Source organism: Micromys minutus (genome assembly GCF_963924665.1).
Source record: "Micromys minutus genome assembly, chromosome: 18".
NCBI lineage: Eukaryota > Metazoa > Chordata > Mammalia > Rodentia > Muridae > Micromys > Micromys minutus.
The window spans coordinates 50,304,406-50,327,456 of record NC_137953.1 but is presented as its reverse complement, the minus strand read 5'-3'; the positions used below and the strand labels follow the sequence as shown (position 1 = coordinate 50,327,456).

At 44.8% G+C, this 23,051-nt stretch overlaps 1 protein-coding gene across 2 annotated transcripts in view; it reads left to right on the top strand.

Moving 5' to 3' along the window:
- Positions 1-2,023: 2,023 nt before the first annotated feature.
- The window catches only part of STRIP2 (striatin interacting protein 2), a gene marked incomplete at its 5' end in the record, with an annotated part of 43,375 nt that continues 22,347 nt past the window's right edge, over positions 2,024-23,051 (top strand). For both annotated transcript variants that reach the window (XM_080931838.1, XM_080931837.1), the window contains 15 exons: positions 2,024-2,155; positions 5,240-5,309; positions 8,754-8,828; positions 9,758-9,895; positions 11,521-11,641; positions 12,372-12,440; positions 12,638-12,744; positions 13,808-13,935; positions 15,124-15,327; positions 16,402-16,637; positions 16,852-16,917; positions 17,276-17,339; positions 17,974-18,045; positions 22,046-22,120; positions 22,671-22,768. In XM_080931838.1, coding sequence (XP_080787964.1) covers positions 2,024-2,155; positions 5,240-5,309; positions 8,754-8,828; positions 9,758-9,895; positions 11,521-11,641; positions 12,372-12,440; positions 12,638-12,744; positions 13,808-13,935; positions 15,124-15,327; positions 16,402-16,637; positions 16,852-16,917; positions 17,276-17,339; positions 17,974-18,045; positions 22,046-22,120; positions 22,671-22,768 — 1,655 coding nt within the window. The remainder of the gene's footprint in view (positions 2,156-5,239; positions 5,310-8,753; positions 8,829-9,757; positions 9,896-11,520; positions 11,642-12,371; positions 12,441-12,637; positions 12,745-13,807; positions 13,936-15,123; positions 15,328-16,401; positions 16,638-16,851; positions 16,918-17,275; positions 17,340-17,973; positions 18,046-22,045; positions 22,121-22,670; positions 22,769-23,051) is intronic.

Genomic DNA, 23,051 nt, shown 5'->3' with positions numbered 1-23,051 from the left:
TCCCTGGGCACCAGGAAGCATTTGGTGCATAGGCAAAATACTCATGCATAAATAAATAATGCATTTTTTAAAGAAATGGGGTTAAGATGTGTTCAATGTCTCATGTCTAATCCCAGTACTTGGGAGGATGAAGAAGGGTTACCATGAGTTAGAGGCCTGGCTAGGCTATGTAGTTCTAGGTTATTCTGGGCTACAATGTAAGAGCATGTCTAAAAGAATGGAATTATCCCTAAGATAATAGGAAAGGAGAAACAATTCTGTTGTTTGAGGAGAATACAATACTACAGTTTGGGATCCCAGCAAAGTTGGTTTAATAGCAACACACCTAATACAGTAATGAGGGTCCAAAAAACAAAAATCTGGAGAAGGGGGTCTTTAGAGAGCAACTGCTGTGCTGGCTGGTTTTGTGTGAACTTGATACCAGGTAGAGTCGTTTTAGAAGAGGGAATTTCCATTGAGGAAGAAACCCCAGCAGAGTGACCCGTATTCAAGCTTATGGGGCATTTTCTCGGTTGATGAGTGGTGTGCAAGGGCTCACTATAAGCAGTGCCACCACTGAACAGGTAGGTGTTCCTGAGTTGTATATAAAAAGGAGGCTGTGAGAGCTAGGAGGGACAAGCCAGTCAGTAAGCAGCAACTTCTGCTTCCCTAGGTAACGAACTGTAGGCTCTCGGATGAAACACACCCTTTCTTCTACCCAAGTTACTTTTGGTCATGGGTTTTATCACAGCCGTTGAAACGCCAGTGAACCAAGAAATCAGACGTTTCTTCCATAGAGCAGCATATTTACTACACGGAGACAAGACTCACTGTAATACTTCAGTGTTCTCTACGCTCAGGATTTCCTCATCAGTAAAAAATGGATTCGTGAAAAATAACCTGTCAGAAAGAGGTGTGGTACCCAGAAAACACTTGCAATGCCTGACACAGTTCCAACTCACTGATCCTTTCACTGTCTTCTTAAAGCCATGGGTAATGATTTGGTCCCTCCCATTCCCTTCATCCATTGTCAAGCCAAACCTGCCAATATATTTAGATATTATCAGGGGAGGGTCGAACCCACAGCCTTCAACTGTCCAGTTCCTTCCAGTTACCTTTAGCCCTTAGGGTGAAGGGTTGTTTTTTTGTTTTTGTTTTTGTTTTGTTTTTTGTTTTTTCCTTCTTAACTTAAATATGTATTTGTATAAGTGGAAATGGGGGAGGGCACCAAGGAGTATGTGGGGGGCGTCAGGTGTCAAAGGTCAACTATTGGCTGTTCATTCTCTCCTTTCTCCATGTGAGCACTCGGGAGATCAAACTGAAGATTTTAGGCTTAGATTAGGATTGTTTTAGAAAGGAGCAGCGGGTGAGGGTGGGCACTCGCTATCCTTTAGCACCACAAAGAACGTGGCCACACGGCTAAGAACAGGTGACAGGGAGCAGCCCTTCAAGGGCATCAGGGTCCCTCCCTGCAACTCCCATTCTCCTCGCCAAGAGTTCTCTTCAGAAAGCTTCCAGAGAGGGTAAATTTGTGGTGTGGTGGTTCAGGCTATCCCTTCTCTGCGACAAAACGGAATGTTAGAGGCGTGCCGCAGCTAGGTCCGAGTCTACGGTAACGCCGAAATGTAAGTGTTTTGGAACAGGAGTGGAGACTAGGACTCTCAGGAAAAGGCCGCTTTATGTAGGACAAGACAGCAGTGAAAGGAGCATGCAGCGCGGAGCTAAGCTGCCATGAGCTCAGGGTCCAGAATTTGAATCGTGGAGCGAGACGCGGAGCCTACGAGTCCCAGGCTGCCAGCAACTGAGCAGTAAAGATGCCGGGGGTTCGTGGGGAAAATATTCCTTGAAAGAGCCCCCACCTCTGGCTGGCTGATCAGCCAATCGCATAGTGGGGCGGGGCCGCAGAGAGTAGTTACAGCCAATCGGTGTTTAGGAGGCGGGGCCTGGTTCCGGGCGCGCGCTGTGGCGGGGTCGCCCGGGGCAGAGATCTTGGAGCTGCGGTAGGCAGCCTCTGAGGCGAACCGCCGAAAGGAACCTTCCCAGCATGGACGACCCCGCGGCGCCGGGGCCCGCCGGCTCTCCTGCTATCGACAACGGCAACGGCAACGGCGGCAAAGGGAAGCCGGCTGCGCCCAAGGGCCGGGAAGCGTTCCGCAACCTGCGGCGGGAGTCGGAGGTGAGGAACCCGGTTGAGGTGAAGCGGCCCGCAGCCCCGTCCCTTCCCGCTGCGGGTGGCCCGCTGTTTAGCCTTGGCCTGCGGTTTTACTAACCCGCGCGAAGAGCGTAACAGATACTTTCCAGATACTTGACAGCTGCCGCCGGGGGAAGCCGGAATTTGGATCCCGTTGTAGCGATGGGGAACCAGCGGTGCAGGGACTGGACGGAGGGGCGGGAGCCCGAGCTGTGCCGCGGGAGGGAAGGGTGGGCAGGCGGGCAGCACGCCCTCCCACTTCAGTCTGCAGCAACTGGCTCTGGACTGGACCAGACCAGCCCGGAGCACCAGCCGGAGCACCAGCCATCCCTGTCTCCTGCCCTCGGGTGATGGCGGTGGCTTAGGGAGCGGCTTCCGAGAACAGCTCGCCCCTGTCTAGGAGGGTTAAAAGAGACACGATTCAAGCTGGGTTAGGACCAGGGCGACGTTCGAGTGCAGCCGTCCCGGGATGCTGATAGGGGGATGACTATTTAAATATCTTCCTCCTCCTCTTAAAAAGAAAATAAATCTCACCAGGACAATGAAAGGAATGTATTATTTCCCCACATTTTATCTAGCCGTTTTCCATCTATCAACCGAGAACAAAACTGCATCCACGCAGGAACTCGGGGGAACCAAGTGTATGTAAAAGGCGCTGTGAAGGTCATCTGGTTTAGCCTTTATTTGATTCGATTTCATCCTAATTATTTGAGACAGCCTAGAGCAAAGGCTATTGACAACGGGGCTTCACTTGCCATGGCTGGGCTTGAACTCACTGTGTAGCTGAGGAGAGCTTTGAACTCCTGATCCTCCTGCCTGTTTCCCAAGTGTTAGGATTACAGTGTATGCAACCAGAGTGAGCCTAACCTTTCATTTTACTACACATAAGACACAGCGCTGGGGGATGTGGCTCAGTGGTGAAGTGCTTGTGAACATAACTCTAAAAGGGGGTCTGCTCATCTAGAGATAAAAGGTAAAAGAGATAAAGCCAACTCTCCTGAGATCAGACACTTGGCAGACAGAGTGGCCAACACCATCAAGTTTCAGTGTCTTTTGGGCCAGTGTTTGTTTCAGTATCTCCACTTATTATCTGTGTGGCTTTGGGCAAATTAACTAACCGAACTGAACTCCACTTTCTTTTGTAAAAACAGGGTTACCACTGCATAACATGGAGGGTTAAGATGATTGAGTACAAAGCCTTTCAAACAGTTCATGTAATTAATTGGTCAGTACTTACAACTCTCATCATCCTCGTTAAGGGGCAGAGGGAGTCCTAGTCTGTGGTGAGTCATTGAAATAATATTTCACAGTTTGCAAAAGGATTAACTTGTCTATTTGGTTATTTACTGTACAGACAACAAAACTAGCATATACCACTGCTGTTAGCTCTCACCCCAGCTCCTGTTTTCTAACAGGAAACAGTGGAGAGGGGGAAATTGTCCCCAAAGACACCACCTTGTACAGTGAAAGTTTCCTTGCTAGGGATTTTCTTTTAGAATTTACCTTGTATCTTCTCTCCCAGGAGAGACATTGGTCTGTTTTTTTTAATGGAGGAACGATTAATTTCGGCTCATGGTTTCAGAGCTCTGTGGTGCTGAGGACATTCAGGGAAGAGCTGTTCACATCCTGGCAGCACAGAACAGAGGAAGTGAGACATTGTTCTTCATCAGATATTTTGAGGGGACTGCAGTGAAGTTGCTGGGTGCTAATGATATGTCAGTGAATAAGCAGAAGGCTCGCTGCCCTTCTAGGGCTAGCGTTCCAGGAAAGGTAGGGGGACACAAAGTCCAAATCTATAAAATGACACAGTGATCTGCTGGCTCTCCCTTTGAAGTAGAGGCACAGTCATCACCTGTCACCGCTTCCCTCAGGAAAAGGCTCCCATAGTGCTTTGCCAGTATGCTCAATGTAGAGACCCAGAGTGTCCCCGGTACTGCTGTTTACTCCTGAATTTCCACGGCTGCATGCTACACCTGCAGTAATTCTCTCCGTCTGGGCTCTTTGCCTCCAGAAGCTTTACTGGGGAAGTTCGCTTTCCTTCCACCCTCCAAGGCAGAGGTCATCTAGTGCGTCCCCTGTCATCTTCACAGTGCCCAGACCTGCTTTTCCTACCCCACTTTGTTTTCCAGGTAGTTTTCTTTTCTAAAACTTCTGAAAATTTTGCTAGAAGAGAATTACAATTGGCACAAATCAAGAGAGCTCTGTATGTGTTAAGGGCATTTCTCGTACTTAACTCTTAGTCTTCACAGTGACCCAGTGAAATAAGTCTTACTACTGTCCTCTTTTACGGGTGAGAAAACTGAGTGTTTCCAACAATAGTTACTGCTGCCAACTGAATGTCCTACATATGAATTCAATTCTGACACTAATTGCCCAGAGATAGAGTACAGACAAGAATTCGCCCAGTTCATATGCAAGCCACAACTGAGGTTCCTAGATTATAAACATTTCTACTTGGCCAACCGCAAACTCAGGTTACTATCACCCCTTTCAGGATTGATTAATTTGCTAGAATGAACTCCTCGAGGGTGTTTATACTTAGGTTTCTACTTTTTAGATAAAAGGTGCAAATCAGAAACAAATAGAAGAAACTCATAGACAAGGTGTAGGCTTGAATGGGTATAGAGACCCTGTGTTCTAAGAGTCACCAGCCTCTTAGCACAACCAGTTTTGTTTTGTTTAGAGATAGAGTTTCTATGTATAGAGCTCTCCTGGAACTCACTGGAACTCAAACCAGAGATCCACCTACCTTAACCTCACAGGTGCTAGGATCGCAGGCATGGGCCATCAAACCTGAGCATAGGATCGCAGGCATGGGCCATCAAACCGGAGCACAGCCATTTTTTCCCCATTAATACCAAGCTGCAAGTCATTGTTTCAGGAATCTTCTCACCCCACCCCACCCTTTCTTTCTGTGCGGATCGACGTGTACATGTGTGTACATATGTGTGAAGGACAGAGGGTAGTCTCATTCCTGAGCCATTCATCTTGTGTTTTGAAAAGAGCGAAATTGAGGCACATTCTCTGGCAACCTCTTTTCCCAGTAACGGAAACTGTTGTCTGTTATAGGGCTCTGTGGACTGCCCTACTCTGGAGTTCGAGTATGGAGATGCAGATGGACATGCAGCGGAATTGTCAGGTACGAATAGATGGGTAGCAGTGTGTGGAGATGTGGTCAGGGGGAGAAGGAACAGGCCTGTAATAATATACCTTGACAGCTTCTGGTCTTAACAAGTTGCTAGTGAACAAGGGCTGTTATCATCTTCCTTCCCAACCCAACCCAAGTGTCCCTTTCAGTCTCCTTCTGTGAATTCTTGATAATAGCAGTCTCTGTGAGTTCAGTCTCTTCCTCTTTCCTGGTAATTCTTTTTCTTTTGGTGGCACTGATTTGCTCTCAAGTCAGCTCTCTCCACTTTCCAGGATTCCCCTCTCTTTTTCTATAATCAGTGTGTTTGAGTGTCTGTTCTCTCTGCCACCTTTCTTTTAAAATCGTGTTCTATCTCTGTCTACCCATCCTTTTCCTTCTCCTACCCCTTGCCCTTATTAAAATTCCAGCCACAGCTGAAGATCACAGGTAATTGGCTGAGTAAGGCCGGGCATACCCCACATCAGTCATGGCCAAGCTCTGCTGTGGGCATCTGAGTGGGGGTTGAGTGACTCCATTCTCTTCTCAGCTCTGGGCTGCTTCTTCCTGCCTGGAATTTCAGAATAGGCCAACGTGATCTCCTCACATTGAGGGCCTTCATATCACACGTGCCATGAATGCTAGTTATTAATAAACGAGCTTCGGGTGGAGATGGTGTGAGAGTTAAATATTCTGTCACATGGAAGTGACACTTTGAGACTTGATGTTTCAGATAAAAAGACAAACATTTTTTGCAGTTCTGGTGAATAAGCACAGGGAATAAATTTTGCAATGAGTGACAGAAATAGCGAGGTTTAATAATGAACAAAGGATTAGAATCTAGAATGTGAATCTGTAGAGAAAGAAAGGGATGAACAAAAAAGAGATGATAGACAAGCAGATGAAGAATAAGAACTCACAGGAAAGAAAACCAGCAAGTCCACAGATATAGGAAGGGATCTGTATGAGACTCTGGTGAATCCATAGAACCACAAAAGAGTGTGTGTGTCTGTCTGTGTGTCTGTCTTTACTGTCTGAGATGTTCAAGTTTTTTTTATTTTATTTTTTATGTGCATTGGTGTTTTGTCTGTACGTGTGATGTGTAAGGGTGTTGGATCCCCGGAATTGAGGTTACAGACATACTGAGTGCCATATGGGTGCTGGAATTGAAACCAGGTCCTCTGGAAGAGCTCCTAGCCACTAAACCATTTCTCAAGTCCAAATTTATTAATTAATGAAGAAAAATAATTTTAGGGCTGGAGAGATGGCTCAGCGGTGAAGAGCACTGACTGCTCTTCCAGAGGTCCTGAGTTCAATTCCCAGTAACCACATGGTGACTCACAACCATCTGTAATGAGATCTGATGCCCTCTTCTGGTGTCTGAAGACAGCTACAGTGCACTCATATGTAATAAATAAATCTTAAAATTTTTTCTAAAAAACAAGATATTATTTCACAACCATTAGACTGCAAAATTTAAATACTGGCAAGATGGATCAGCAGATAAGGCTGTTGTCATCAAGGCCCACGGCCTGAGTTTGACTCTCAGACTCCAGTGGTGGTGGGAGAGAGAACTGCCTCACACAGGTTCTCTTCGGACTTCTATGTGTGCGGTCTGGCACTCATATCCGTACAGATACACACAGAATCAATTAACTAATTAATTAAATGCTTTAAAAAACTTCAAAGGCCTAATGAGCATTTCTCTACACAGCTTTGTGTAGCAGTATGAAGCCACAAAGTATAAAATTGGAAAGCAATTAGGTCATATCTGATAAAGATGTGCACATATTGTGACCCAGTAATTTTATTCCTAGATGTTCAATCTAAAGAACTTTATACTTGGGCACAAGAAAGTGTTTATTTCAGCTTTGTTTTTAATTATGAAAAGTTGAAGACAACCTAAAATTCCTGTCTTCATGGGAACAGATAATCTAGCATGTGAGTATAATTGGTCTGCTTATAGCTATTAATATAATTAATGTATCTGTATCAACAAACTTCAGTATGAACAAATGCCCAAAGACAAAATAGAGGCAAAGAAACAATGACAAAAGAATTTATACAATCACAATATTAAGATTGACGATAGGACAGTATCAGAGATACATTTTAAATTCTTTTAGATTTATTTTATTTGATTATATGAATGTTTAGCCTGCATGCGTGTGTATGTACTGTGCATGTGTCCTGGACCGGTAGTTTGGAGCCACAGTATGGGTGCTGGAAAATGAATCTGGATCCTCTGCATATACCTACCCTGGTATACTGTTTATAGACACATACAAATGTAAAAATCTAAAAATGGGCATGTGAGGAATGCATGCCAAACTCATGATGGTATCCAGAGGAAGAAATGACACTGGAGAGTAGTCTGAAGCAGATATGACACATATTTGCTTAATCTGAGTAGAAGATACACAGTATCTTATAATTTTCTGTAAATGAAACTTCATTATCTAATATTTTAAAAATAAGGACAAGGCTCAGCACTATTTACCTTCCTGACTAGTATTTCCTGACTTTTCTGGTCTAAATAAATAAATAAATAAATACACGTATACTTGCATTTACATTAATGAGCTAATGATTGACATATTTAAATTTTAAAGTTAAGATTTGTTCCTGGCCACCCCCATATTCTGAAACACAGGATTTAATAGTTCTAACTCCCAAGTCATTTTCAGCCTGTAGCTTGGCTGGCTGGAGCATAAGTAAACCTCTGGCTTTGTGGTATAGAGGGACTAGATTTTGAGATAATCTGTTTGGTTTTAATTTATCTTCTGTAAGATGAGGGTGCACAGTGATGTTCTGCTTTCTTCAGGGGCAGACGGCATTGTTACCCCATTTTATAGTCATAGGTTATCATCAGTAGGGTTAGATTTTTCCTGAACACGAAAGCCTTGGACAATAGGTGCCGGCTACATAATGTGCCTCTCATCTGCCGAGGTGGCCATAGGTAGGAACCTACATTTTTCTACCCTTCAAGGAGAGCAAACTGGCTCCCAACTACTAGTGTGTGTGTGTGCGCGTGCGTGAGTGTGTGTTAGTCCTTGTCCTGGGTTCCTAAACAGCATAGAATCTTGTCTCTAAGATCCTGATTTGTGCTGCCCTTCTCGTCCCTAAAGTTAGGCTGCTTGGAGCCTGGTTTGGTGGCACAGAATAGACTGCAGCCCTAAGAAACACAAGTGATGACATTAAGCCCTCTGCACTCCAGCCCTCTGCCTGGCCCTTACCAAATGTCGATGGCTGTCTTCCTTCTCAGCTGCCAGCTGTCTGGCAGGAGGACAGGTTTGATAGTTTAATCACCCGGGACTCACACAGCTATTTTTAACTGTTCCGAAAGAGAGGAGACTGGCTCTAGATTGAACTGGAACCTTTGGCTCCTTCAAGCGATCCTCTCTGCTCTAGACTCTTCACTGGGGCTCTAAGTGTGACTGCTTTGTCTTTCTGCTACAGAATTATACAGCTACACGGAGAACCAGGAATTTACCACTAACAGGAAGTGCTTTGAAGAGGATTTTAAGACTCAAGGTGATGCTTTATTCACACAAATGTTACTCCCCTCTATAATATCCCAGTCTGATCTAGTAAAAGACTAAACCAGTGTTTGATTCTTCATCTCTTGCACATGGAATACAGAATTCCTTCTCCCAGGAAAGTGAAACCAAGAGAAGCAGAGGGATGGCTCAGCATGGCTGAACTAGTACCCTTCTGTCTCCTGGAATCCTGTGCCTAACCTGAGCCTTGTTTACTTCTGTCTCTAACTGTGCCACACTGCCAGTACCAGCTTTATGTCCCCTCACTGTGAGCCCTTCAGATGCTTCACTACTTTCTCAGTGGCTATTTAATTTTTAATTCAGCAAATGTGTGTGTGGAGTTTCTGTTGTGTCAGAGATGCAGGAGGCAGAGGTGGAGGTAATTTGCAGCTTCTACAAATAAGTTGCATAGTCTAGTAGCAGTGGGGAGATATGCATATCACAAAAGAAGCCAAGGCCAGGGGAAAATATGAAATGTCACGGTAAAGTAGAAGAGTGTTAGGGCAGAGCTCTTAGTGTGGAAGAGGGCCTCTTGTATCAGGCATGTAAGGATGACTAGGAGTTGGGTGTGGATGGAGTCAGAGGGGGACACCTGAGGAAGAGCAGAGAACAGAATATGCTGTGTGGACAAATGTGGGAATGGTAAAGATATGGGTACAGAGTCAGTTCAGATGAGGACATTTTGGGTCCTTTTCCTGCCCCTTATGTTTTCTTAGCTAAATAAAGAAATCCTGAACTAGGGATGTAGCTTAGTGGGAGAGCTTGCCTAGGGAAAGGCCCAGGGTTCAATCCTCAGTACTAAAATGAATGAGAAAGGCTTTGGAGAGAAGAGTCTTTGGGATCAGAGGGAGGGTTATTATCAGGGCCCTTTCTAGGGAGAAGTGGCAGTAGCCAGTATTAGCTGAGTGTGACTTTACATTCTAGTGAAAGACATTAGGGAATGGCTGGAGTTGGAAGAAGACGCCCAAAAGACCTATGTGATGGGACTTCTGGACCGACTGGAGGTGGTCAACAGGGAACAACGGCTCAAAGTGGCCCGGGCTGTTCTTTATCTAGCCCAAGGTAATGTCTGTTCTTGCTGGTTTGATCGGAATAGAAGTTAGGAAGGGACTGCGTAAAACGGACCCTATTGGGAAAGCAGGGTCCCTTACAACTAGTTATGGGTCTTGCTAAGTTAGGAGTGGCCTGTCCTTATAAGGAAGACCAAGAGATAGTATTGGATACTGTTCTGGATCTCTTGGGATCTGCCTCTATCTTACCAAACACATCAGGTTGTTTGCTTTTTAAATTATTGTTTAAAACAGGGTCTCACTTTGTAGCTCTGGCTAGTCTCGAACCCAAAAGATTCACCTGCCTCTGCCTCACATGCCCAGCTCTCTATTTCTTTTTCTCTGAGAATGATCATGAACTCTCGATCCTCCTGCCTCTGCCTCCTTAGTTAGGATTGCAGACATAAGCCATACTGTGTGCATGTCAGGATTTCTCACATGGATTTTCCCCCTCTAATCTGGGCCATAAGTGTATGTGAAAATTAGCAAGAGAATCCATGTAGGGAGGGCTGATGCCCTGGCACCAGCACTGAAGTTTTTATGGCATTTTAAAGGTTCAAGCCAATTCAGCAGCAGGAAGGGAGGCTGTGAGTAATTTGGAGATCATCAGAACTAAATGAGATTAATTGGGAAAAGCTTGCCAGCAAAAACCTGGTAGCCAGGTGTTGGAAGGGGCTCTGAGACACTCTTGCTATCGTGATAAAAATAAGCTCTGTGCATGTGAGGATTGCCGCTGAACCAACAAATTGGGAACTAAAGTATTGTAAAAGAGGGGGAAAAAAAGAACAATAAATGGGAAGTAAAGACTAGGAAAGAGAAGCTGGCAGTAAATAAGGCGGCACTTCCCAATCACTTAGGTCTGCTGCAGTAACAAACTCCCAGCTGCCAATACCAGGTCCTTGTGCTTAAAGGCTTTCTTTGTCTGCAGCTCACATGGGTAATCAGGAAGCAGAGGGGTTAATACACTCAGACCTCATAAAAATTACTAACAAGACTGAGAAGATGACCTTGATTATCTCCCTCTTCCTGGGTGAAATGGTCTGCATTGTGTGTTTTATACTATTTCCAGAAGGCCCTCTGGGATTGAACTTTTTCAGCTGCCCCCTTCCCTCTCTCACTTCCCATTTCTCCTCTGGTGATCCCTGAGATGCATTGCCCAATAGACTATTTGCATTTGAGTCATCTCAAAATCTACTTGGGAGTGGGTGGGATTAAAGATTGGCCATGGATGGTGCAGGAGAGACACACTCAGTGGTTAATAGCACTAGCTGTTCTTCCAGGGGTCCTGAGTTCAAGTCCCAACAAACATATTGCAGCTCGAAACTGTCCGTAATCCATCTCCAAGTGATTTGACACTCTCTCAACAGACGTGCATGCAGGCAAAACACCAATGCACATAGAGTAAAAGTGAATCATTAAAAACAAAAGGATTGGCTATTGGTGAACACATTTGGCTTGCTCAGGAGACTACTTCTTTTCTTGACTCATCTAAGGAAGTCCTTGGGCCCTGCCCAAATTCTGTGAGCCTCTTTATTCTGTAAAGTATTGACAAAGTTTTAAGATAATGTGGTGGAGTAGAAAGAACAAATGCCTACCCCTCCCAACTCCAAGTCCTACAGCAACTGTCTGATCCTCTAGGCACTTTTGGGGAATGTGATTCCGAGGTTGATGTGCTACACTGGTCCAGATACAATTGCTTCCTGCTCTATCAGATGGGCACTTTCTCGGCCTTCCTGGAGCTACTCCACATGGAAATCGAGTAAGAGGCCTTGGGGAGGGCTGGCTTAGAAACCTCTTGAAGAATTCACGTGTGTGGAGTTCCTCAGTAGATTTCCCTGTGGGAGTCTCCATTCACATCTCCACTGAAAGCTCACTGACATGTCCTTTTATCCAGTGTTCTGTCCTGATACTATGTTCTTCCTCCCTGAGGTTGAACTAAGCAACTGCTACAATCCTGGGCTTCACAGACCTATCCTGGTTTGGTTACCTTTTTAATCTAAGCACCTTTTCTGCTGAGTTTAACTCTAGGAATCATAAATGTTTCCCATCATAAACACAAGGGAAATAGACCAATTTCTGCCATCATGCCTAACTATCTGTCATAGTTATAATTGAAGTGGCCTTTTCTGCTGCTGCTGCTGCTGCTGCTGCTGCTAGTTTCTCTTGTGCCTGCCACCCAGGAGTTTTGAGATACACTGAAGTCTGTTTATTATTTATCAGATACTGCTCGGCATGTCTTGTCTCCAGCACAGTGGTAAGCATTGTGGGGAATCACAAGAGGAAGTGATGTAACAGACCCTCCTATTTGCTTGTCTTTATCATAGATGAAGGTTTACTGAGGTACCAAGAATCTACGGGTTCCCTAAATGAGTCTCCCTGTGACTGCGTAACCAGGGAATGGCCAGTGTTTGTGTTTATGTGTAGAGTAAGTGAGCACAGGGAGGAACAGGCCTGATGGGTTCCTGTCCTTTCTTCTCTCTCTGTGGCAGCAACAGCCAGGCCTCTAGTAGTGCCCTTCGGAAACCAGCTGTCTCCATTGCTGACAGCACTGAGCTCAGGTGAGTGGGCTTGGTGACCCTGGGTGACAGAGGTAATGAGTGGTGTGTGTTACTCTTTTTCCAAATCCCAAATGAGTGGGAAGATACCTTCTAATTAATCTTCTCTGGTTGAGCTCTCACTGATGTCATCCTTGAAGTCTGGAACTATAGGCCAGGAACTGCCTTGGGTATCTCTTACGACCCTTTTGTAACCCCAGGGTACTGCTGAGTGTCATGTACCTAATGGTGGAAAATATCCGTCTGGAGCGAGAAATAGACCCCTGTGGGTGGAGGACAGCCCGAGAGACCTTCCGAACTGAACTGAGTAAGAAGGAGCATGTGAGGAGGGGCTGGGGAGAGCTCCGAGGGTGGCCGGGAAGCAGAGTTTCTTCCCAGTGGAAGAAAGCTGTCTGGTTTTTTCTTTTAAACAATAGCTTCTTTTCCTTTTTAAGCCAGAGATGCTGCATGGGGCACGAGGGCTGGGTTTGACTGCATCCCGGTGTGCCTGAGTTTCCTTTGTTAGTACTGAGAACAGCCGTTCTTCCATTTCATCATTGAGTTTCCTTTGTTAGTACTGAGAACAGCCGTTCTTCCATTTCATCATGAATCCCATCTGGGGGGGAAATGAGTTGAATAATTTTAAAAACTGAACTTTGCTCTAATGTAAGTTGAGGTGATCATCTAACAAGGATAAGATATGAAAGCATTTTTAAGATATATGTTTATTGTGTAAATTAGTAAATAATGAAATGTGGTCCATGAAATGTTATGATTCCTTTAGCCAGAAAGCTGCACCCTGTTACTTCCTGTTTGCTATAGTTCTCAAAGCATTTCCTTAACTTCTAGGGATGGAGCACACTATTTTACCACAATAGCCTCGATCCTGTCCTTTAAGGGATGTATCTTTGTCTATTTGATGTAATCTTGTTGTGTAGAGGGTTTGTGGATTGAGAGTTGAATATATAAACCTGTATGAAAAGCTATCGGGCTGTAAAGTTGTGTTTGTGGGATTTTGCGGTACAGAAACACCCCAGGACAGAGGCAGAGAACAGGCGGTAGTAAACCGCCAAGGGAAAGGAGTTGCACGGACAAGTTGAGCCCTGGGGACTCAGACCGGGTGCCAGAGGTGTGCATGGCTCCGTACCAGGGTTGGGCCTGATGCGTGAGACCTCGGGGCCGGTAAAGAGATAAGCATTTTTATTTTTTAATATTTACTACAAAAAAGGGAATTCCTTCTGGGGTCTCACTATGCCTTCCTTATAAGAGAAAGTACTCTGGACTATTTCAGGGGAGGTTGAGTGCCTTCCTCAGTATGCCTAGACTCGGGGATCTTAGGGCAGGATGTCAGCTACTTCCTTTCACATCTCTTGATTCTCCTTATTCCTCAGGTTTCTCCACACATAATGAAGAGCCTTTTGCCCTCCTGCTGTTTTCCATGGTTACCAAGTTCTGCAGTGGCCTGGCCCCCCACTTTCCAATAAAGAAGGTTCTGCTTCTACTCTGGAAGGTGGTCATGGTGAGTAGCTGATCATCTCCATTCCCATCTCATCCAATCAGATCTTTCAAATCTGGGTGTGTGAGCTGGAGCAAGACAGCAGAATGAGGCAGCTGCTCGTCCCTGAGAACTAAGGAGCAAAGGGCCCCCTGGAGTCATCAGACAGTCTGCATCAGGCTTCTCTTTCTATTGGACAGATCTGTCAGATGCCACTCTCTGAGCTGAAGATGTCAGTGGCACCTTTCCCTAACAGACTTGGTGTTTCACAGAAAGCACACTAGCTGGCCATTGGGAAACTGACTCTGTTCATTACACTGAGCATTCAGCAAATCTGTACCTGTTTCTGTAACTGAAATGTTAAGATTAATGCCTGCCTTTTCTTCCAGAAGAAGATAGGCATTCTTACAAGTTTATAGTTAATAATTTGTTATTTATATTTTACCAGACCCTTCATCCTATAGTCTTCCTCTGGCTCACATCCTATAGGGCTAGAGGAACAACATACCCTATTAGTGGGTCTCACAGGGTAAACCACCTCTTGAATGCAGAAAAGACTCTAGGACATTCTAACACCTAAATGTGCTCCTTAAAATAAGAGGTTGTGCCAGGGACGGTGCACGTAGCTGTAAACTCCTTAGACTAAGGATTACGTTTGCAAGTTTAAAGCCAGCTTGGGCTATACAATGAAACCCTGCTCAAGAGACAAGACAAGAGGGGGGTGTCTTCTGTCCTTTAAACCTTTTCCAGTGCAGTTCCTGAGTCTACTGTCTAGTGCTGTGTCCAGCCCTGGGTCAATAAGTGATACTGTGCTTTATTCTGACCCTAGTCCCTCATACTGGAGTAGTGATCATGTTTGTTCCTTCGTGTTTTTCTGCTTCCTTGTTCAAGATGCAGTGTGAGCAAATTCAAGTTGAGGTTCCTTCTTCCACCCATGTTTCTCTCACTTTGTTCTTTTACCACTCCCTCCCTTCCCCTCTAAAATAATTACATCATGTTCCCTCCCTTCCCCCTCTAAAATAATTATATCATTTTCTCTTTCCCTTCCCATGCACTCATGAAATTTATGACCTCTTTTTTTTTTAGTTACTGGTGTGTGTGTTTGTGTGTGTGTGTGTGTGTGTGTGTGTGTGTGTGTAAATACATAAATATAGCATGCTCAGGGCTGATACTTGGTATTGGATAACTTCCCCTTTCCTTTTTACTCTTTAGTTCACCCTTGGTGGATTTGAGCACCTGCAGGCTCTCAAAATACAGAAGCGAGCAGAGTTGGGCCTGCCTCCACTAGCTGAGGACAGTATCCAGGTCGTAAAGAGCATGCGTGCTGCCTCCCCACCTTCTTACACTCTTGATCTGGGGGAGTCTCAGCTGGCCCCTCCACCCTCCAAACTGCGGGGCCGCCGTGGTTCTCGAAGGGTATGGACCAAACATGCAGTAGTATTGGGGTATTGACTGGTCAAAAAAAAAAAAAAAGAAGCAGGATTCTAAGATATTATGAATGTGGCAGCAGAGGTCAGTGGATGGCCATCCCAGGTTGGCCCCATAGCCAACATGAATTCTTAGTGTCTATACTTAGGCCTCTCCTCTGATCAGCCATGTGTTATTGCTCTGGACCTCAGTGACTAGAGCTGCCTAGCATCCTAAATATGAGTTAGGTAAAAATTCTGAGAGTGGGGGCCTTGAAAAGAGCATCCAGCAAATCTACATGTCTATCATGAATCACCATTTTCTTGGCAGAAAGAAGTTTTATTTTGAGCCACCATACTCTGTCTGGCCTCAGACCACAAGCTTACATTTGAGAGATGGCTGGTTAGGGTTCTAGGCACTGTATAGTCTTGAGAAGTTCTAAATGAGTTACACTGAACCATGACCACATTTTCATGAACTCACCTGGCTAACTTACCAGAGTTTACCAATTAAAGATGACATGGTTCAATACAGTCTAATTTTAGGCAGTATGACTTTTTTTTTTTTTTTTTTAGGAATAGAAGTATTTCTTTTTTGTTTCATAAAGTAATGCTTACTCATTGTAGAAAATTTGGAACAAATATAAAAATGTGATAAAGAGAGAAAAATCACCCACAAGCTTAACAACCAGAGGCAGTGACTGTTAACTTTTTGGCCTATTTCTGTCCAATCCTCTTTTCTTTATGCAGTAAGATTTAGCATCCTAAGCTTACTTTCTTCTGCCTGGCAGCAAACTTCTGTCATCTTCTTCCTCAGCCAGCCAGCTGGTGTATGCTGACAGAAAGCACACTCACTGAACGTTCTGTGCTTTTGGAAGCTAGCTGGGTACCACACAGGTGCCATCTACGCTGTTTCTTGGCCATGGTCATTTTCCCCAGGAGCTACTGGTCCTGTGATTGAGTCCAGTGAATTATAAGAATGAGACAGGCAATACAATGTTCTCATAGTAGATAGATTTGAGAGAGTTCAGACAAGGTTGCCATATGCTCTGTATAATTTCTCTCTCCATGTCCCCATCCCTAGCAACTCCTCACCAAGCAAGACAGCCTGGACATATATAATGAAAGGGATCTCTTCAAGACCGAGGAACCAGCCACAGAGGAGGAAGAAGACTCTGCAGGGGATGGAGAACGAACCTTGGATGGAGAGTTAGACCTGCTAGAACAGGATCCTCTGGTGCCGCCTCCACCCTCACAGACATCTCTCTCTGCTGACCGGGTGGCCTTTCCCAAGGGCCTGCCCTGGGCCCCAAAGGTTAGGTAAGTTTAGTGGTACCACTGAAGAGCCAGGGTGGAAGCACACACTCGGTGTTCGTTATCTGGGATGGTGATCAGAACCCCGGGTCTGAAGTTCCTTCTGTCCATCTCTGTCTTCTTCCAAATGAACAGACAGGGGCTCTGAAAAGCTCTCTTTCTCAAGGTTTGTTTTGTTTTCTTCTTCTCTTTGATGCTGATCTCGTCACCATCATCGCAGACAGAAGGACATTGAGCACTTCCTAGAGATGAGCAGAAGCAAGTTCATCGGATTCACTCTGGGGCAGTAAGTACCAGCTATTTTTAAATGGATATAAAGTGTATCAGAGAAAGCCATGAAGACTAGGGTCTGTAAAAGTAAGAAGGATTTCACTACCAAGCATGTCATTGGACTACATATTCCATCATCTGCAGATGAAGTGAGTAACTAAGAGGCCATGTGATATAAATCTCCTAGTTTTCAGAAATGTTTCAGCATGTGATTATTTTGTGACCTTAAGCAACATGATGGGCCTTGAACCTTATAGAAAAGGTGTAGGGTACCAGGAATAGATGCTGAAGTGTGTGGTCCCTGTGACTCCAGCATGTTTGGTAGTTGTAGTTTTCTCTTGGCACTTATGCTTTGGTGGTTGTACCCTTTACAGGGACACAGACACTTTGGTTGGATTGCCTCGACCCATCCATGAGAGTGTGAAGACCCTAAAGCAGGTGACAAGGGTGGGCTTTCATTCCTCAGGGATAGGGAGCCATTAAAGCAAGTCAGATTACCACTGCCCTGGTAACTCTTTCAGAACATTTAGGACCTTCTGCATCTCCCCCGCAGGCCTTTTGGCCAATTATGAAAGTCAGGTCTCTCTCTACTTACCCAGTTTCCTGCATTCAGACAGATGAAAACGCAAATCCTTTCTCTTGTTTCTTTTGCCTCTATCACACACTCTTCCCATTCATTGCTTCCTTTTCTTTTATTTCTTACTCCCCATAGGTCCGCTGCTTCCCAGGGTCACACATTAGGTGGGAATCTGGTTTGTATCAGTGTATGTATACACACAAAGAATGTGGAGTCACAACTCCATACATACATTCATGCATATCAAACATGGATGAGCAGTAGTCCAACAAATATGGAAATATAATACACAGATCTTGTTCATGAAGTACTGCTCAGTGCTAATTATTTAGAAGTGAGTTAGATTCTTGCTTCCAAAGGTTTTATGGTTTTTTTGGGTTGGCAAACTCATGGAATATTTCCTGTGAACAAGGAAAGTTAGGCAGGATCCTGGAGAGAGGAGACACGTGTGAATTAGGCTCTCAACCCTTGTTGATGTTTTCTTATCTTTGCCAGCACAAGTATATCTCCATTGCAGATATACAGATAAAGAATGAAGAGGAGCTGGAGAAATGTCCCATGTCTTTGGTGAGTCGAGGGCTCTGGCACACAGAAGGTGGGAAAAAGAACTGTTTGCAATGTTGTTACAGGGCATACATTGTGCATGCATAGATTCAGCTTGCTAAAGACAAAGAACCCATACTATATTAAAATTGGGGAAGGCAATTAAATAACTAACCAAAGCCATCATAGAATAGTAGGTTTCATGACGATAATTAAAATAGGATAACATAGATAATAATCCACCATCTGTAGATTATTTTTGGTTGGGCAGTTGGGATAGATGAGAAATCTATCTACCAAAGTCTGAAGTATGAAAAATAGCCAGCCATAGGAAGGAACGCCAGATAAGAAACATTCCAAGTAGAATCAGGAATTCCAAGTAGAGAAAGGACACAGAGTGCAAGGCAGCCAAAGAAGGCTGTCATAACAATCTATCAGTAAGGTGGGCTTATGGAGATGATGTTTGACAAGTGGCTTGGGGACACTTTACATAGGACCTGCTAGCAGAGGTAGAGAACTTAAAGTTGAGTCACAGCACAAACGACAACCTTAGGAGATTTTAAGTAGAGGTGAGACATTACATCTTTGGTCTTAAAAATCACTATCTACTGTGCAAAGATTGGGCCAAACAAAGGGGGAGGCATTAACCCATCTCAGAACAGTTGGTGAAAGTTGTTAGTGACCTAGACTAGGGTTGTAAAGTAGATGAATGTGGGTTATATTTCGAAGGTATAGCTAGATGTATATCAAGAGGCAAAGAGAAGAATCAGGAATAAGTGTCACCTGGAAAATTGGAGGAGTACCCAAAATCATTCTGGGTCACACTAAGGTTTAGATGCCCATTAGATACTATTGAGTAGTTATGTATACAGGTCTAGCACCGGCTTCAAGAGGTTTGAGAGTCATTGATCTGTTACAGCGTTAAAACTTAGACCTGGCTAAGGGAACCCAGGAAGTGGGCAGACAGGGGAGGAGGGAACCAGGAAGTGGGCAGACAGGAGAGGAGGGAACCAGGATGTGGGCAGATAGGAGAGGAGGGACCCAGGAAGTGGGCAGAGACAGGAGAGGAGGGACCCAGGAAGTGGGCAGACAGGAGAGGAGGGACCCAGGAAGTGGGCAGACAGGAGAGGAGGGACCCAGGAAGTGGGCAGACAGGAGAGGAGGGAACCCAGGAAGTGGGCAGACAGGAGAGGAGGGAACCCAGGAAGTAGGCAGACAGGAGAGGAGGTACCCAGGAAAGTCCCTGGGACACACTGATACACTGAAGGTGAGGTGAGTCAGGAGAGAAACCACCAAAAGTAAGAAAACCACTCAATGAAGTAGAAGGAAATCTAGAGGTCTGATACCAAAGAAACAAAATCTTTAAAGAGGGGAGTGGTCGCTGTGCCAAATGCTGATAGACAGCACAAAAAAGCAGATATGCCATTTGAATTAGGCAGCATTAAGATAATCAGTGACTTTGTTAAGGATGGTCACAGTGAAATGGCCAAAAAAAAAAAAAAAAAATGCTGAAAAGAAATGTAAAGAGGTAGACATCTAACAACTATTAAAAAGAAAGGGAAAGACATGAGATGACAGCTATGGGAAGATGTGGGATAAAGGGGAATATTGTGCTAAAACATAACAGTTACAGTGTTTGCTTAAGCCCAGTGCTTGAGAGGCAGAAGCAGAAGGGTCTGGAATTTAAAGTCATCATCAGCTACTGATCTAGTTGTGGCCTGCCTGGGCCACATGAGACCCTTTTAGAAGAAAAAAAAAAAAAAAAAAAAAAAAAAAAAGAAGGGCAGGAAGAAAGGGAAAGAAAAGAAATGATCCAACAGAGCAACTAACTAAAGGCCTGATAAACATTATCAAGAGAAAGAGGAAAGAACAGATAAACTGGAGATGGCTCAGTGATTAAAAGTACTTTTATTATTCAGTGTTTCTGAGATCAATTTCTAGCACCCACATTGTAGGAAACCTCAAAGTTAGCTCAGGACACCCCAAGACCAAGTTCTCAGCACAAAGAAATTTATTTGCCCTAGGGGAACAAAGGGAAAGGAGCAAGAGATGAAGACAGGAGATAGAAGCAGGGTAGAAGGGGAAGGGAAGGGGGGGAGGGGTGAGGGATGTTTGTCATGGAGGGGGACAAAGGATGGCCTCTGGGTAGAGAGGAAGCAGATGTGGCCCATAGGCAAATGCAGTTTATAAAGGTAAAAGGGAAAACTGTGTGTTTGGATGAGGTGTTTAATTTTAATTGGACATGTTAATTATGTGAGCCACAGGGGACTTTTAATTGCTGGACTTCAATACCATGATAGCTGAACCTCCGTAGTTAGCCTCAGGAGGAGGAATTGGACAAATATGGGGACAGATCGTGGCAGCCAGCTTTGGGAATATAATCTAATGGTTTTAACCAGGTGGAGAGAATCGGGGAGAAGGCAAGGCTTCTAGAGCCATGCTTGCCACACTCGAGGTGGCCAGAGTCCTCACACATGGCGGCTTATGTGACTCTATAGGCTCTGGAGGCCCTCTGGCTTCCACAGGCACCTGCACTCATATGCCCATATGCACATAACTGTGCATAATTAAAAATAATAAAAATACATCTTAAAAAGAAAGATTGTAGGACCTCAAGCCCAAGTAAACTTGGTTTATGTTCTAAGCATAGGAAGTTGTCTTACATGTCAGAAGGCAAGCAGAGACTGGCAGATCTGGTATTCCAAAGATATGTCTTTCTGAATACCCTGTCTTTGTGTGAGGCACAGTCAACAACTTGAGGGGTTCTGGGGTGAGGGGATTGGTTGAAGAGAGAAAACGTAGTAAGCTTTTTAGGGATCGGGAAGACATACGTGATAAGATCACCAGGCTCTTTTGAATGCTTGTTGAAGGCATGCATCCATTGGCACAGACATTCCTCCTTGCCTCCAAGTCCTTTGGCAGTGACTCTCACCCTAAGATAGGGGTCCTCAAGGGAAAAAAGACTGCATTGGCCAAAGATTTCAGTGAGGCCTGGTCTGCCTCTTGAGCTTCCAAGACCCTACTTTTGACATTCTGATAAAGGGCATCATTAGGGTCATAAAAAAGAGGTATACAAGGGGTACTTAGAAGGACGTGATGAGGACAAGGACACTGGACAGAGGGTGAGAATTAGTTTCCAACCCTTTAATAGCTTCCTTGCTAATACTCATCTTTTCTTTGATCATGAGTTACTTAACTCCATCAACACCCTTCCTATTGAATCACCTACCTTTTTCTTGGTTGATCTCTGACAGCATCTTGGGAAGTGCCTCTGTGTAGCATATATCTATATGTTGGGTGTATTTATAGCTTAGGTTAAACCCATGTATAGTGTGTGAGAAAGAGAGATGTGTGTGTGTGAGTGTGTGTGTGAGAGACTATTGTGTGAGTGTATGTGTGTGTATGAGAAAGAGAGAGTGTGTGTGTGAGTGTGTGTGTGTATGTGAGTGTGTGTGTGTGTATGTGAGTGTGTGAGTGTATGTGTGTGTGAGAGTGAGTGTGAGTGTGTGTGAGTGTGTATGAGAGTGAGTGTGTGTGAGTGAGTGTGTGTGTGAGTGTATGTGTGTGTATGTGTGTGAGAGTGTATGTGTTTGAGTGTATGTGTGTGTGTGAGTGTATGTGTGTGTATGTGTGAGTGTTTGTGTGTGTGTGAGACTGTGTGTGTGTGTGTGTGTGTGTGTGTGTATACTAAAGCAGTACTCTGAGGCACTTCCTGGATTGGAGTTCTGACTCCTGACTGAGCATGTAACATGGGAAGAGTGATTAATCTTAGATACTAGGAAAGCCAAACTCAAAAGCTGGAAAAAGGTAGCAGAGATCAAGTAAACAAGCTCAAAGAAAAAAACTAGAGCCTAAAGAGGAGTGCTGACTCGTCCCAAACCACATAAGGAATCATATCGCACCTAAGATAGCCAGCCAGGGCTGACTCCCAGTGCAGTTCTCAGTTCGTGCTATCCCTCAGCAACCAACATTAACCCTTAGTAACCTGAACAGTAGCCTGGGTCAACTGTGTCTTCTGCCACAGGGAGAAGAGGTGGTACCCGAAACACCGAGTGAAATCCTCTACCAGGGCATGCTGTACAGCCTCCCCCAGTACATGGTAAGGAGCTGGCTAGGCCAGAGCTGCCCTTTTCTACTAAGAGGGACTTAGGATTCTGAACTTTCCTTGTGGCTCCTCTGCAGGTGCCATTTTCCCTAGCCCTTCTACTGGGGCCTGGGGTACAGAATAAAGTTAAGATGGGCCATTTCTACTAGCTACTTACTGCTATCATGAGTTCTGCCATGGTCTGCCATGTCTTTGGTAGCCTCTGGATGGGAATGGTGAAGATGCTGATGAGGTCAGAGGAAGAATAAGAAGGAATGTTGGGCTTCTCTCTCCCATTTCTTTCTCTGCAGTGCCCCTCCCAGTGTGTTCTTTCTGTGTTCACTTTGGGAGCAACCCTGAAGCAAAACAGCCTAGAAGCTTGCTTTGTCCATCTTCCTTGGCCTCACAGACAGACCTCAGGATAAGTACCTGCTTGCATTACTGGATGCTGGCAGGGCTTAGTCACTGAAGGAAGATCTCAGATAAAGGCTAGAGAAGTTTGGAAAAGCCACTGTTTTGCTCAGTGGGATAGACAGGGTAGCTTTCCTCTTTTTCTATCTCCTAGATTGCTCTGCTTAAGATTCTGCTGGCTGCAGCCCCCACCTCCAAGGCTAAGACAGACTCTATCAATATCCTGGCAGATGTCCTGCCTGAAGAGATGCCGTGAGTGCTTCCAATGGGGCAGCTGCTAGACTCAGGCCCTCTCAGTCCCACACTGTGGTAACAGAAGTGGTGTTAAGCGAAGTCTCTCCTTTTCTGCATGTACCTCCTCACTCCTGCAGGGCCTTCTACCTACTGAGCTCTATGTAACTCAGAACTGGGGTCCAACAGAAAACCTCAGTGCTGGCGACTAGCTGCCAGATACATGAGTAGACATTGCCAGGGTAAGTTTGCCAGAGAACAGGACACATTGACAGAGCTTTTAATTCATAAAACTTTTCCTGGA